General features: G+C 36.4%; 1 protein-coding gene across 1 annotated transcript; it reads left to right on the forward strand.

Annotated features, from left to right (window-relative positions):
- Nucleotides 1–219: 219 nt before the first annotated feature.
- Nucleotides 220–15,359, forward strand: heatr6 (HEAT repeat containing 6). The gene is made up of 20 exons (XM_058758849.1): nucleotides 220–1,120; nucleotides 2,396–2,503; nucleotides 2,592–2,732; nucleotides 2,812–2,927; nucleotides 3,668–3,782; nucleotides 4,562–4,663; nucleotides 4,778–4,921; nucleotides 5,029–5,303; nucleotides 6,261–6,438; nucleotides 6,520–6,726; nucleotides 8,406–8,505; nucleotides 8,627–8,985; nucleotides 9,072–9,194; nucleotides 10,350–10,442; nucleotides 10,525–10,659; nucleotides 10,739–10,861; nucleotides 11,116–11,240; nucleotides 11,327–11,423; nucleotides 12,458–12,662; nucleotides 14,041–15,359. Exons 1-20 carry the CDS (start codon nucleotides 821–823, stop codon nucleotides 14,670–14,672), a joined length of 3,678 nt encoding a protein of 1,225 aa, XP_058614832.1. The 5' UTR covers nucleotides 220–820; the 3' UTR covers nucleotides 14,673–15,359.
- The last annotated feature ends 241 nt before the right edge of the window (nucleotides 15,360–15,600 follow it).

Here is a 15,600-nt window from a genome sequence, read left to right on the forward strand (position 1 = left end):
TAACGCACTGGATAGTTTTCCAAATCTGCAATAAAATGACATTAATACAGCTTTAACTGAGGGTGCTTTTGATTTCGTTTGAGGGTGCATAGCACCTTCTAGCCCCTTCAAACCTGTCCTGGAGGACCCCCTGTCCTGCACATTTTGTATATCTCCCTAATCAGACACACCCAATTTAGTTCTTGCAGTCTCTACTAACGAGCTGATGAGTGGAATCAGGCGTGTTAGATAAGGGAGACATGGGGCCTCCAGGACAGGTTTGGGAACAACACAACCAGCGGGTGCCGCCAGCATGTGTTGTTTCACACGCTTCAGCGTTTCGAAATGCTTTGTTTCTCCCATCACTAGCTGACAGAGTTCTGAAAAATACAGTCACGTGCGAAATAATTTAGACTTACTTGCATTTTTATGTATCATAAAAAAAAAGTTTAATTTAATATATTGATAAATAAGTTTTTTCTAAGAACAGTAACTCCAACGGAACAAAAATACATTTAACGTATTAAATATGTTTAATATATTATTGCTCGTGTGATTGATTCAGTCCATGTCATCAAAATCTCACTCTCCAGCTAATGTTAGATACTCAAATGCACAACTTTAATTTTATTACCATGAAAACAGCCACACGGTTTGAAGTAGTTATACAGTATTAATAACCCACTCAAAATGCGGTTGATGATTACGAATTCCTTAATACCATAATTGACCAAAAATGACTGATATAAAATACTTTTAATTTAAAAAACTGGCATTTCCGGTTGACCTCGGACGTGGTTCCTGGTTACCATAGTAAAGCCGCTATTTTGACCCTGTAAAGATGGCCGGTAAGGTAACGTTTTTTGAAACGAGCTTAAGTTTTTCTTCTAATCGCAACACACACGGATTTCAGTCCGCTTCACCCGATATACCAAGGTTTGTCCCTCCATCAAAGGCACAGCATGAGCTCGACGGTTCCGCGCAGGCGCAGGCGCAGGATCAGATCAGTCGCTGCTTTAATAAACTCAGATCACTGAGACCGTCTGACAGCACGACTCTGAAAACTGAGCTCAATTTACTGTTCGACCAGCTCATCTCAGAAAACTACAACAGCGGCAACCATGACAGCATTCAAGCAGAGGTATGATCAGATTTATGCTGTTTTATTTAAAGGTGTCAGTCTCCCGAAACCTAGTAGCTCAACTACCTAGAGACAGCATGTTTGGGCGTTGTATCTAACGCTCGAGTGGAGTGCTTCATATCTGCCTGGATCTAGTGATCGAACACGTCTGTGATGCCCACACAACACACATTCTTAGGTAGACATGTTACTCGGCTTTGAGGCACAACCGTTATTATTATCATTCCAAAATGTATTACTATACAACAAATAAGCCAAAACAAGGTTCCAACGTTAGAAATGAGCAGAACTTATATAACAACATAAATATGCAACTTTCGATACAAATAAATGAAGTGTTAAGACTGAGCTATGAAATCTTAAATGCGTACATGTTCACTTACCTTGAAAAAGTTGGGAATTAACAAAGTTTTTAAATGTTTTTGAAAGAGTTGTTTTATGCTCACCGATGCTGCATTGATGCATTTTAAAATTAAATGTATTATTTATTATTCATTACTCCGGTCTTTACTGTCACTATTTTTTTTTTTTTGAAATCATTCTAATATGCTGATTTAGTGGTCGGTTATTAATAATGGTTCTTATTATTGTCGAAATTGTTTTATCACTGTTAATTTTTTTTTCTGCTTATAATTTTTGTGGATTAATTTTCTTTCAGGATTCTTTGACGGATAGAAAGTTACATGAACAGCATTTATTTATAATGGAAATCTTTTGGAACATTAAACACACACACACACACACACACACACACACACACACACACACACACATATATATATATATATATATACTGCCATTTTGATCCATTTAATGTGTCCTTGCTAAATAAAAGAAGGTTTTTTTTATCTTACATACAAGTTTTGAATGGTAGTTTATCATGGTTCCCACAAAAAACAAAAAAAAATCTTTCAATCTTGATATTAAGACGTGTTTTGTTTTTACTGTATTACAGAATTTTTTATCAAATAATGTATTGCAGCCTTGGTGAACATGAGACTTCTTTTAAAAACTTAAAAAAACTAATTATACATTCATGTAATGTGTGTGTGTGTGTGTGTGTGTGTGTATATGTATGTGTGTATATATATATATATATATATATATATATATATAAATTAATTAAATTCTAAATATAAAGATATGATAATTAATTAACATGTTCAAAAATTTTGCCATTTGTACAATTTCCAGTAATCTAAAAAAAGACAGCCTAAGTCTGTGAGAGGGTGTAATTCAGTGGTCGTTAATATGGCTACCTTTCAAATTTCATAGGTTGTGTGCGAGCTGCTTATGCATGCAAGCCGTCTGGTCCCTCTCAATCAAGAACATCTTATCATCAAACTGTGCCAACTGATTCATCAACTTCTCAACCAGCTACAGGTACTTAAAGTATGGCCTTATATTGAATATGCATATGGCTTTTATCAAGAGGCATCATTTTTTTGATACTTTTTGTTCCTACTTACAGGTAATAGTGGATGAGCATACACTTGATGTTCTGGTATCATACTGCTCACGTGCTCTGCGTACATGCAGTTCATGGACTCACCCGGAAGTGTTGCTTGCCCTCTCCTCATTAGTGTATGGCAATGGATCCAGATGTCACAGGGTAAGAATTTCAGATATGGCAACTCTCACTCTTTTATAATGTTTAGAGTCTAATCCTCATCATTTTGAATCCTCTCCAGCATCTTCCAGAGCTCCTTGGTCCGAGTGGTATTCTGGTAAGCTACGGTGACCCCAGCCAGCCTGACGTAGAGTTACGTCGTTCTGCTGTGCATTGCATAGCTAATCTATGTCTCAGGTGAGCCATGTCCAGTGTCCAATCATGTCATGAATCAAATCTTCGTAAATGGCTGCTATTTAATATCTTTTTAAAATTTAGAAAGGCTGGAATACACCATGCAACTTTTGCCCAAATCTTTGCCCTGAAAGCTGAAAGGCCAGAGTCAGTCTGTAGATTTTGGACAGTCAGATTTAACAGATTTCACAGAAAAATTCTTAATGTATGATGGGCAATTTTTATTAATTTTTTTACTTCTAGAGTAGACTATGATTCTCTCCAGTCTGAGCAAAGCAAAATATGTTTGATATTTTGAGGCAATTTTAGAACACTTGTTTTCATTTGTCGTTGTATCTTATAGCACACTGATGTGGTACCAGATATTTCCAGCATCTGCACATTTTAATTGTTTTCAACTAGTTATTAGATTTGACTATTAATAAAATTTAGAAAAGCAAGGAAACTATTTTAGTTTTGGCCCATTCATACTAAAAATATATTTGCACTAGGCCACACCACCGTGCTATAACATTCTGTTTATTATAAGTATTATAATCCTCATCATTTTGAATCCTCTCCAGCACAATAATATTGTTCTTCTGTGTCGTTATTGTTACAGTCTTGGTGTCGACTTATTTATTATAGAATTTTAGAAGGATATTTAAAATGTTATAGTTGTCATTAAAGGTATTGTCCTTGGTGAGAATGGCCCTTTAGAGTTGAATGTCAATTTATTTTTATTTTTTGTGTGTGTGTACTAGTGTTCCTGGTCAGCCATATTTAGAGGATCCATATAAAGGTGTATGCTATGGAATCCTCCTGCGGACACTACAGTCCCCCAAGCCACCTGATGTGGAGGACATTGTCTTTTGTACGGTCAGTACTGCATGTTTATCTGATGCTACTAAAAGTCAAGGTGAGGTCACATTAGCGAAAGTTAGATGATGTCCAATTTCTATAGTCATGAGTGTGGCAACGTATGAAGCCCAGTTCAAACAGTCACTTTCAAACCAAACCCCTTTCTGTTGGTCAATGTGAATTTGCATGACCAACTTAAACTTGAGCAGAATTTGTGTGGGGAACTTTTTCGCATTGACATGAAACTCTCAATTGCACAGATTGCTATTGAAATGACCTATGAGTTTTCTCATAGCAATGGTAAATGTGACCGCACCTTAATGTAATAGTTCACATAAAAATGGAAATTTGTTGAAAAGGTGTATCCAATGTGTAGATGAGCTTGTTTCTTCATTAAATTAAAGGAATAGTTCACCCAAAAATGAACACTCGCTGAAACTTTTCTCACTCTCAAGATATCCAAGATGTAGATGAGTTTGGTTCTTCATCAGAGCAGATTTGGAGAAATTTAGCATTGCATCACTTGCTCACTCGTGAATCCTCTGTAGTGAATGTGTGCCGTCAGAATAGGAGTCCAAACAATAATTCACAAGCAATCCACGTGATTTTAGTCCATCAGTTAACATCTTGTAAAGTGAATAGGGTCGTATGGATTACTTGTGGATTATTGCAGTGTTTTTATGCTCATTTTTGGTGAACTGTTCCTTTTAATTAAGGTTACTGAAGTGCTGTCAAACTGTTGGTTATTCACATTTTCTTTTATGTACTGTAAAAGTTTCCCATTGCTTGTGTTTCAGTTATTGCAGAGTGCACTGAAGGGAATGCAGTATTTTCTCAATGGTGGAAAATGGAAAGCTGTTCCAAACCAGGATTTGGGCACCTTATTGGCCGTGCTCAAAGTATTCATACTGTTCTATTCTTGTTTTTATAGCTGTAGATAGTAATTATACAGTTAGAAAATGAAGCTGATTTGAGTGGTGCATTATGATAATTGATAATTGTGTCCTTGGCAGAGATTTATGTTCTATTGCTTGCCGGGAATAAGTGTGGAAATGCCACAGGTGTTGTACCCAGCTCCTCTCCCTCAGTATGAAACTATTCCTGCTGCAAAACCTGAACCTTCACAAGACTCAACTGCACAGAAAAAAACAGCTGGGGTAGGTGGCCATATATGTGCACATATGTTAGAAATACAAGATTAAAGGGTGTTGTAAAATCAAGGCTATAACTGCAGAGGAAGAAAAACCTCTTTATTCTGCTTAAGTCCCAACAGAACAAGAAGCGCAAGTCTCGGGGGAAAGGGAAGAAAGCTGGAGCTGAGGGAAAGAAGGATGGAGAGGAGGGAGAGGGTGACCACATCTCTGGGCCTCTTAAAACTGGAGGAGGAGGAGTGGATCAGAGTGGTTGGTCACTTGGCTCACAGTCCACTAGTGTGACGTCTCCGTCAGGAGCGACTCCACAACTCTACCCTTCCTGGAAGAAAGGGAGCTCTGACTCTGAATTCTCTGACCCTGAGGGAGGAATGCAATCTAAACTCAGGTTTGACCCTTGGACTATTTATGCCAGGAAAGCTTTCTTAAATTATTAGGTCAAATAAAACATTGACAGGTGGTAAATGACCTAGAAAAAAAAAATGCGTATGTATTTTACATGATTTATGTAGAGATCAAGTTTTTTATGACTAATATTTATGTGTCCAATAACAGATATGCTGATCTTATTTGTTTAATTTGTTTAATTTCTTCTTCTTTGATATGATTAACTAAATAATAATTTTACTACAACAGTAAAAACACATGTATTATTATTGTTGTTATTATAAGGAATTTACTTGTATAACAATGCATGTATTTTAATGTTTAATAATAATTAATAATTCACATTATAATATAATTATGAATTATCTTTGTTATATTCACTTTTTGCACAAGTGTTCAGTAACATACTGTATTTCTGCTGACACAACTGTGATTTTTAATTATATAACTAAATAGTATTTATATCTGAACAACAAATACCTATGCATCATGAATATTTTGTATTATTGTATTTTGTACAATAAATGATAATTTAATTTAAAAGTATAATTTAGTTAAATAATGCATATTTTAATGTTTAATAATTAATAGTTCATGATCATCAATATTATTAATATTAATTATCATTATCATAAATATTAGGGTTTTGTGCATGACTCTGGCTGTGCATGAACTTTAAAAGTAATTATATAACTAAACTATAATTACATTACATCAATAAATCTATTCATTCTGAATATTTTGTGTCATTATTCTATTGTATATTGTAATAATACAATTATTATTATTTAGTTTAAAATGCTGCATCAAATATTTCTGTAACATTTCTCCAAAGTATGATTGGCTGTTACGTGAGAAGTTAATTAGCTAATCTACTTTTCCGTTTTGTAATATGAGATGATTGCATTGTCATGGCTTTACATGTAAATGTGTTTGTTTTGGCTGCTGTCTCTCCTAGGTTGTATCAGGCACGTGTGCGGCAGAGTGCACTTCAGTGCTTCCTGGCTGTGGTCAAGTGTGTAGAGAAACGAATCCTCTATGGCTACTGGTCTTCCTTTGTTCCAGATGCTCCTGGGATTGGAGGCCCTCCTCCTCTTACCCTCCTGACCATTGCCCTAAAGGACCCCTCCCCAAAGGTAAAACACAAGTCCACTGTTGGCCATTTACTTTCTGACCTGAGATATATTTGACTTTTGATGCATGACATTTGCTCCTAGGTACGGGCAGGCTCTCTGCAGGTTCTGTCTGCTCTTCTAGAAGGTTCACGCCAGTTCCTCTCCACCGCTGAAGACACCAGTGCACCCCGCCAGGCCTTCACTCCCTTTTCGGCCACATTAGCTGCCAGTATCAGAGAGCTGCACCGCTGCTTGCTGCTAGCACTCATAGCGGAGTCCTCCTGTCAGACACTCACTCAGGTCCTAAAGGTAACAGGACACACACTCACACCAGTGTTCTTTTTATTTGCTACAACTAAAAACATTAGAAATCATTTTTGGTGGCTGAAATAAAGATTATTTATTTATTTGGATGCCCATTAGCTATGCCCAAGAGCATCGCTAGTCTTCTCGGGGTACACAACACTTAAACTTCATACATTATTACATGCATAAAAACAATTAAATAAATTTTTCACATTCCAAGACACCTCTATAAATATTTCTTCCACCTTTTATAGTATAGAAAAAAAAAACTTATTGCTCATTCAGTTAATTCCTGTACTTCAACCTTCTATAAATACAATAATCCAAGGTTTGCCTTTACCTGCCTTTTTATAATCTGTTTTCTGTGTTATCCTAATTAATGACACTGGTAAGAGATTCCATGATTTGATTTCATTGCCCTATAGACTACTGTACGTTTAAGAAAATTAGTTTTAGCATTGGGGAGTAAAAATCTACCTTCTGTTGCTCGTCTAGTAGCGCATTCATGTGACTAAACATTGGATTGTAATTGATTATACTGATCCAAAAGAGTTTTAAACTCTGTTGATTCCGTGTTGCAATCATCCTATCTTCCAGTCTTAGCCATTTAAGATAAAAATGCATACTGTTCACTTTAGTACCATACGGACACTGGAGAATTAATCACGCTTATTTTGTACCAGCTGGAGTTTCCTTAAATCCTTCTTTGTAGCATTAGCCCATATTATCTGACAATAGTCAAGCTCTGAGAAGAAGAGAGTATCCAATATTATTTTCATTATATCAAACGTAAAATATTTGCTACATCTCCTCACTACAGCTTATACCCTTACCATTCTCTTCAATGTATTCTCAATGTGCTTTGATCATGACATTTTATTATCCAGGGTGATACCCAATAGTTTTGTTTGATTAACTTAAATAAAATATAATATAAATATTAGATTAATAACCTAAACTAAAAATGGAAATATTGCCTTGATTTAGGAGACGCTACTAAAACTACAACAGAAATTAAAGCATAGAAACGTTTAATATTTCAACAAATATTTCAAATAGATCCTCCTTTATGCCCTTATGCCATAGTCCAATATCTCTGAAGCATATTTTGATGGACTTTGATAGGCCTGATTTAGTTTTAGAATTTTTTAAATTTTTTTATAAAAGATAAATTTATAAATGTTGTTTATTTGTTGTTCAAATATTGTTTATTTATATATCATTAAAACAAAATTTAACAATAAGTTAATTCAAAATAAATACTATTAATAATACCATAACATTTATTAAATTATAAATAACACAATATAAGAAATGAGGCTAGACCTTTTCTCAGAACTAACTTAAGCAATTTTGCAATCATCAATTTCTACAAATACCAGTAAATTCAGTAACGCAAACATTAGTAAATCATGTTTCATGATTAATTTAAATACTCTCCTCCCATGTATTTTGCCACCGAAAGGGAAACTTCTACAAATGCATTTGCAATAAGATCAGCTGCAAAAATAACTGTCCACACACATTTTCAGCACTAATCTTTCAATGTGTGCCTTAAAATAAATCTTGACGACAGTTTTTTTTTTTTTTTTTTTTTAAATACGAAAAGGGGGTTGGCGCTGGTTCAAGCTGTTAGTAAATGTGGTCCAAAGAAAGTGAACACACTTTGTGTTTTCTTTCAGTGCCTTGCCCACCTAGTGTCCAACGTGCCCTATAATCGTCTCAGACCGGGCCTGTTGAGCCCACTGTGGAAACAGATCCGTCCATATGTGCGCCACAGAGGTATTATTATAAGTTGTACTATTAAAACTGTCCAGATGTTGAATACTTGGTCTAAAAAAAAAGTTTCTAACAATTCAGCCAATTTGATTATCCACCAATCCGTCTCTTCCTCCCATGGTAGATGTGAACGTCCGTGTGTCCAGTCTCACCCTCTTCGGTGCATTAGTCTCAACACAAGCCCCCCTCCCAGAGATCCAGCTCCTCCTCCAGCAGCCCGGATCCACATCCGCCCTCAGCACCCCTGGCATCAGCACCCCGCAGGAGCTCTCTCACAACTGGAGACTTCCCGCTCGGAGAGACGGAGAGTCCTCGTCTCCTGGAGGAGGAGTTGAGGGGGGTCCGGAGGGGCCGTGCTGGCTGTTGCAGCTGTGCGTGAGCCTGGTCACTCAGCCTCGTGAGGAACTGTACTCTGATAGTGACACCGGCGGGTCTAGTGGAGCATCGCTGGAACCTTCACCCGTACGACTTGAAGCCCTGCAGGTTAGTGGTCTGTTTGTGAAGATGCAGCCACAGCATTTGCGCATCTTGAAATGTTTCTTTAATTGTTTGTGTGTGGTTTATTTCAGGTTTTGGCTCATCTTGTGAAGGGTTACTTCTCATTGGCTCAGACATCTCTGTTGGAGTTGGGGCAACTCAGTGCTCGCTGTCTCACAGAGCAAGATCCTTCTGTGCAACTTCATGGCGCTAAAGTATTGGATCTTTATGTCTTTGTCATTTTCTCTCATTTGGTGCTTACAGTGGTGAACATTTTGTTCAGATCCCTAAACTTAAAGACATGTTCGCAATAAGAATTCAGGTTTTCCATGCATGTCTTTCGGACCAGTGCATAAAAAACTGCAGATGGGCTGAATTAAAATTCTCTCTCTGACAGTAGGTGGCACTTATGGAAAAGCGGTAATTAAATTGTTTTTTAGGTCTGAGCAGACATCATAACAACCGTTCATTCAAATTAAAATGTTTCACACACCAAACATTCGTCTTGCTGTGAACAGGACTTTATTCTTAAACGTAAGCAAGTAACTTGTCCTGCACTATTTGTGCTGTCTGAATAATCAAAAAGTCTTGTGAGCCAATAATTCAGTGACCAATTCATAAAGATGTTTCGTCTCTGAATGAATCAGCCATTTGAATGAATCAATTGAATGAATGAGTTGACTAAATGACTCCTTCATCAAGATGCCAAGACTTGCCACCATCTTTGATGGATTTAGTTTCAAATTGGAGTGTTTGTTTTTATTTTATTTTAATAATTTTAGATTTAAATATTCAATGACATGAGAATTTTTTTTATGCAATGTTAAATCAAAATATCTTTCTGTTGCTACTTTTTTGTAATATCTATTCAGTGCTTTTCTCATTTAACACAATAATGACTTTAAATTTTGACTTTAAATTTTAAGAGGCACATCAGGTAATTAGATTAAAAAAATAAATAAAATTAAACACTTGACAGCCCAACTTTATAGTTTGCGTTCTTGGTGTGAATGGGCCGTTATTCAGGTGAGGCGTACTATTACTTTTCTAAAAGTTCAGACTCAAGGCAATGGGCAATAAAAAATTGTTCTGAAAGTGATTCTAAAGATATCATTCTTCTGTGTCGGAAATTGTACTGGTCGTTGTGTGGATTTACTTATTCTTATAGAATCTGTGTGACTATTAAAACCTACATATTTATAGTTATTGCTAAAGTTAATGTGCTTGGTATAAACCACTCAGAAAACCTTAGCAACAACCTAGAATCATAGCAGTGACTGTAGCATGAGCAAGCACCTGTAATTTTTTTTCATAAACTCTACATTTTCCTCTTTCTTGGTCTGTTTCACAATTTCTGTGTATTTTACAAGCTTCTGGAAGAACTGGGAACAGGCATTATCCAGCAGTACAGAGGTGATGCCAACACCGCTCTACAGAGTGCCAAATGCATGCCAGTGTGTCAGGTAAAAAAAATTGCACATGTGATACAAAACTTAATTCAAAGTTTATGATGATGATGTAATGCTGGTCTTTTGCCCTTTTCAGGTGGTTGAGTTCTGGTCCGAGGTCTTGGGTGGTCCACTGATCAGTGCCTTACAGAACGAGCAGCATCCCACCCTACAGACCAGTGCATGTGACACCCTCTCCTCCATCTTACCACAAGCTTTCAGCCAGCTGCCTGTGAGTGTGTTTGACCTCTTGAGTTTCCACATGTGATATTCTTTGTGATATTAATGTACAGGTATATCGCTATCTGCAGGATAAGACGCAAGTGTTGTGTATCACAATACTGCTGGGACTGACGTACAGCGAAAACTCACTGGTAAAGGCGGCAACAGTGAGAGCTCTAGGTGTATACATCCTCTTTCCCTGCCTGAGAGAGGTACGGGATCAGCCTTCTCATACAATGAAAGAGCTTCACTTGTAATTTCTTAGACTATTCTGAATATTAAGAACATAATGTATTATTTTATTTTACTTGGTTACATATTTTATATATATATATATATATATATATAAGTTTTACTATTAGTAAATCCACCTTCATCTAACTAGATACGTACTCTGCACTGATTTAACTTTACTAACTTTGCCTATTTTTATTTATTTATTTATTTATTTTTTGGATGACCACAGGATGTGATGTTTGTGGCAGACACGGCTAATGCCATCCTCACTGCTCTGGATGACCGCTCACCCAACGTTCGTGCAAAGGCAGCCTGGTCACTTGGCAACCTCACCGACACACTCATTGTCAACATGTAAGAAAAACAAATAACCACATCTGTGTGTGTATGTGACGTTAATCTAGAATACTGATGGTTTTCCTCTCATCTGTTGTCCTCAGGCAGTCAGTGGGGCTGGAGTTTCAGGAGGAGTTTTCTGATATGCTGCTGCTGAACATGCTGAGATCTGCCACTAAAGCTTCAGGAGATAAAGACAGGGTGGGGATTTCTTTTTTGTTACTGATGCCAGAAGCCTTTTACATGATGTGTTCACAGCATCTTCAAAAGATGTCTAAAGTTGTTAAATAAAATGTGTTCCACCTTGAAACTTGTAGAAAGTTTATTTACTATGCTAAATTATACAATTATTTAAGATTTCAGGCTAGAAATTCCTGATATGTACCACTGTTGGAGAGTGAGTTGTTTGTTAAAAAAATTGTTTTATTAGGGCAGATAAGATCCCAAAACCCATCACCCATCAAAGGCAAAATGTTACAGCTAAACAACTTTATTTAATGTTATCAATTAAATTATACTTCATTTCTTAATTTACTGAATGTTACTAACGCACACACACACTCAGCTGAGCTGGTGTTGCATTTCTTATTTTTATCATCACACTTTGGAAACTTGAAACATTTTTTCACGATTCTTTGATTAATAGAAAGTTCAAATTAATAGCATTTCTATTTTTGGACATTGTAAATGTCAGTTTAAGGCATCCTTATTAATTCCTTTCTAAATATTACTGAACCTAAACTTTTCAACAGTAGTGTATTTTCAGTTTAAACAGCTTTTAGCTAATGGTTTCGAAGTGTTTTATTGTAATTCTTGTTATCAGTTGATATTGTATATTAATTATTCAATGTTATTGATATTAAACTGTAGACATTTCTGTCTATTCGAGATGTCTTAAAAACCTAATGTAACCTTTTCTAAAAATTACTTGAGTGTGTTCTCTGTAATAACACTTTGCCTTTAAGAGTAGCTGTGTAAATCTGTATTCATGCATAAAAAAAGTTTAAATTCATCATTTGAAAATAGACCGTTACTAATTATCATTAACACATTTCAGTTCCTTGTTCATCTTTCCATATATGGTTTTATTGGCGATAATATTAAAATAGTACAGCTTATTAGTCAGAATTTGAATAATGGTGCATCTTCATTAAAGGCAGAAACAAAAGCCATCTTTTCACAATGTATCAAGTGATAATGAAGTCCAAGCTTGATGAGTGTTTCCTCTGTTGCAGGTAAAGAGCAATGCTGTCCGTGCACTTGGGAATCTGCTTCACTTCTTGCAGCCGGTGCACCTGGGAAAGCCTGTGTTTGAGCAGCCTCTGCAGGAGGCCATGGGGGCTCTGATAGATACAGTTAGAGGAGATGCAACCATGAAAGTGCGCTGGAACGCCTGCTATGCACTGGGCAATGCCTTCAGAAACCACAACCTGCCTCTGGGTGAGTGAACATTACATTTATTAGATTTATTGAATTAAAAATTAAATTAAAAAATCTGGGTGATGTCCTGATATCATAATGAACAAAAAAAAAACGGCTCTTGAAAAGTAAAAAAAAAAAGAAAAAGTTTTGTGGTGGTGTTGTTTTTTTAAATAATAATTTAACACAACTGCTTCACTGCTTATTAATATTTGTCTAAAATTCAAAGTTTAAAAACATAATGATATTGTTTATTATATTTATTACAAAATAGTTCATCTTGAAAAATATTTACACTTTTACATGTTTTTTTGTGTGTATTCAGAGTGTAAGGAAAATATGTTATTACTTTTTACTTGATGGTTACACCACATGACATTTTAAAATGAAGAGTTCAGATGCAAAAGCCTCTTAAGTGCCGTCTGATATTTTCTTCTAAAATGTAAAATTTTTCCTATGTTTATGTTCAGTTATTTCACTTTAATGGCAATGAAAAGAACCTATTCATTGCCATTAAAGTGAAATTACTGAAGCTACACATAGCAGCCTGATAAAAATGCTCATTTTAGAAAAAAATTTGAAATGGCACTTTTGCATCTGAACTCTTCAAATATATAATAAAAATTTTAAGTGGTATAAAAAACGAAAATTAGATTGGAAAAATATTTCTTTATCATGGTGAAAGTATATTTGGATTTTTATGCATACAATAAGGTGTACGTTTGTGCATGTGAAGTAAATTTTGTTCACAGCCTACTTTGTGCATATTGTTTGCACTCGGCCCAGTTTTGTAAAACCATAAATTCTGTTCGCTCAGCTCACACATGCATGTTGAATTTTTTTGCAATAATTATTCGGTCCACAAGGTGGCAACACTGACCTGGGCTGTTGTTTCACAGTAACAAAAAATGTATGTAAGAGACAGAACAACAACAAAAATAAACTAGTGGAGATGTAACTGCAGTAGACGCCTGTGTTGAACACTTTAGTGACGGGGTTAAGAAATAAACACAACAAAAAAAAATCACTCATTTCTTAAGAGAAATGGCGCAGACACTGGGCAAAGTTTCTAGTGCACATGTTGAACGCCTGTGTTGATGCACGCTATCAAAAACTTTGAAAGGCTTCAGCTGTGTTTGGCTATATGTATGCGCTAAGCATTTGAGTCGGAACTAAAGTTCACTTTAGCTCTTGTTTGTCGCCATCTAGAGATCAGAATATCATAGAGATTTAGAGGTGGGTTAATTTGGCCATGTAAGGAAAGCTTTCAGAAATTGCAGAGTTCGAGTTGTACTTAACGAGTTCTACAAGGACGTGAATGCTTTTTACAAGTTGGGATCTCATAATTACGGTAATTCATGGTGTGAATGCAGTTTAACGCACATGTCTTCACTTGCAGGTTCTGCTGTCTGGTCTAAAGAAGCTTACTCTGCCCTGTCCTACGTTGTCACTTCCTGCAAGAACTTCAAAGTACGCATCAAATCCGCTGCTGCACTTTCTGTTCCATCAACGCGAGATCGGTACGGTGACGTTCACCAATTCGCTGAAGTGTGGCGAGCTTTGGCTCAGGCCCTTGAACACAGTGAGGAAACGGAGGACTTCCTTGAATATCGTTACTGTGCTAGCTTACGCTCACAGCTCTGCCATGCTCTCCTGCACCTTCTGTCCGTATGCCAGCCTGATGACCTTCCAGCGCTGAGGTCATCTCTGAGTGACCAATCCAGGCCAGTGCTGCAGGGCTTCCTGATTCACTACCTTAGCGATAAGGGTGTGTCTTTAGCTGCTGGGGTTGATGGTGCTGCAGGGGAGGAGGCTGGGGATCATGCGTTTCCTGAAGATGGTTTGATGGTGCTCAACGAGACCCTGACCAGGCTGAAGGGACAGCTGGAAGAGTCCGTGTTGGACAGCAGTGAGGATCTGAAGACTGTGGTGAATTTCCTCGAGGATGTAGTGAGGAACTTTGAGGAGATTAAAGAATCTGACAGCAAAGATTCCTCCCTTACATTCAGCAAATCACCACAGCGAAAGTGAAAAATACAGATGTGTTCAGCTGTGATGAAGCCATGTGCCATGACTGTCTGAGTTTGAACCTGCCTTTTAGATTTTATTGAAAATGTATATATTCAAATATATTTCAAAATATCAAAGAAATTCCTGTAAAGTTACACTTTTAAAGAAAAAGTTCACCCAAAAATGAAAATTCACTGTCCTTCAGGCCATCCAAGATGTAGAGGAGTTGATTTCTTCATAGAAACACAGTTGGAGAAATTGACTTGCTTGGAGAGACACCAATGGATCCTCTTCAGTGAATGGGTGCCGTCAGAATGAGAGTTCAAACAGCTAATAAAAGCATCACAATAATCATGACTAATCCATCAATTAACATCTCGTGAAGTGAAAAGCTACGTTTTTGTAATAAGTCCATCATTAAGACATTTTTAACTTTTAAATTGTCACTTCTAACCAAAATATGGGTCTATAATTCATAACACTTTTTCCATGGAAAAAGTTCCATCCCCTGCTGTCCTCTCGCATTAAAATGTAATGCAAAATTTCTTCAAATCTGTAACAATGAAGAAACAAACTCATTTGCATCTTGAATGGCCTGAGGGTGAGTACATTTTAAGAAAATGTACGTTTTTGGGTGAACTATTCCTTTGAAACTAATTTCACTTTGAGTGATTTAAACAGACAAATAAAAAAACATTCTTACTTGTAGACTCAAGTGTTATTCAAGGAAATCATTCTGAATTATTCATGGACACACTTGGTATGCAGGTGTGTACAGAATGTAAAGCTACTAAAAAAAATTTATTGTGGGTATTTTTTGCATTTTGCTAAGACTCTGACAGTATATGACACTATTATATACAGACTGTTATGACAGTATATTAACTAATGCAGACATAATAAAACAACATTCTGTAATTTTTCATGCAGTTTGGGTATAAAAGGATTT

The sequence above is a fragment of the Onychostoma macrolepis genome, chromosome 21 (assembly GCF_012432095.1).
Source record: "Onychostoma macrolepis isolate SWU-2019 chromosome 21, ASM1243209v1, whole genome shotgun sequence".
NCBI lineage: Eukaryota > Metazoa > Chordata > Actinopteri > Cypriniformes > Cyprinidae > Onychostoma > Onychostoma macrolepis.